General features: G+C 52.3%; 1 protein-coding gene across 1 annotated transcript; it reads left to right on the plus strand.

Annotated features, from left to right (window-relative positions):
- Positions 1-479: 479 nt before the first annotated feature.
- LOC104548154 (homeobox protein Hox-D9) lies at positions 480-715 on the plus strand (the record flags this gene model as incomplete). Its single annotated transcript, XM_010194092.1, has 1 exon — positions 480-715. A coding segment is annotated over one exon (236 nt), but the record flags the coding sequence as incomplete, so codon positions are not given.
- Between the last annotated feature and the right edge of the window lie 359 nt (positions 716-1,074).

A 1,074-nucleotide genomic window follows, 5' to 3' on the forward strand; every position in this document is an offset into this window, starting at 1 on the left:
AGGCAGGTGTGCGCGCAGGAACGTGCGTGTGGGGGCCTGTGTGTGCACAGACGTGTGTGCAGACGTGTGTGCACGGAAACATGTGTGTAGAGGCATGTATGCGCACATACACGTGTGTGAGGAAACATGCGTGTGCGCGTACACGTGTGCGCAGATGTGTGTGCGCACAGACAGGCATAGGCGCGCACAGATGCGGAATTGGGAGTCCAAACTGCACAGACCCGCATGTCCGGGGGGGTCCCAGGCCCACCCCCCAATCGGGTGGGAAGGGGGTGCGTGTGTTTGGGGATCATACCCCCCCCCCGCGCCATCTGCGCAGCCTGACCACCCCGCGCGAATTTCAAACCCTATGGCACGCAGCGTTTTTTTCAGGCGGGCGCGCATTTGCGTCGGTGTAATCTGAATATTTGCTGGCCTGATTAAAACCTTCTGAGAAACGCTCAAGCTGCCTGGTATTGATCTTGCTGCTTTTCTTTCAGCCAACCCAGCTGCCAGCTGGCTTCACGCCCGCTCCTCCAGGAAAAAACGATGCCCCTACACCAAATACCAGACCCTGGAACTAGAGAAGGAGTTTTTATTCAATATGTACCTGACGAGGGACCGTAGACACGAAGTGGCCAGACTCCTCAACCTGAGTGAGAGACAAGTCAAAATCTGGTTTCAGAACCGAAGGATGAAAATGAAGAAAATGAACAAGGAACAGGGCAAAGAATGAAACAAAAAAAAAAAAAGCAGCATCCCTCCCCCTTTCCCCCCCAGCTCCCAGCCTCCGCGGACGCGCACTCCCCTGTAGAGCTGCCACATCCCCCAAACATGAGGGGAAATCCTCCCTGTTTCCCATCTCCACCTTTGCATGCGAGATGTTGCTTATTATTCTTTTTGTAATTATTATTATCTTCTTAGTATTGCCACACAGGAGGCAACTTAGCCAAAACTGCAGCTCCTTTTTGGGGACACGTGCTGGGTTTTCTTTCTTCTCTTGTTTTCTTTCTCTATTTTTCCCCCCTCTTCTCTATTTTTTTACCCCTCTTTCTCTTTTATTCTCCCCGCAGTCACACACACAGGCTTCTGCCT

The sequence above is a fragment of the Mesitornis unicolor genome, unplaced genomic scaffold (assembly GCF_000695765.1).
Source record: "Mesitornis unicolor isolate BGI_N332 unplaced genomic scaffold, ASM69576v1 scaffold38681, whole genome shotgun sequence".
Taxonomy (NCBI): domain Eukaryota; kingdom Metazoa; phylum Chordata; class Aves; order Mesitornithiformes; family Mesitornithidae; genus Mesitornis; species Mesitornis unicolor.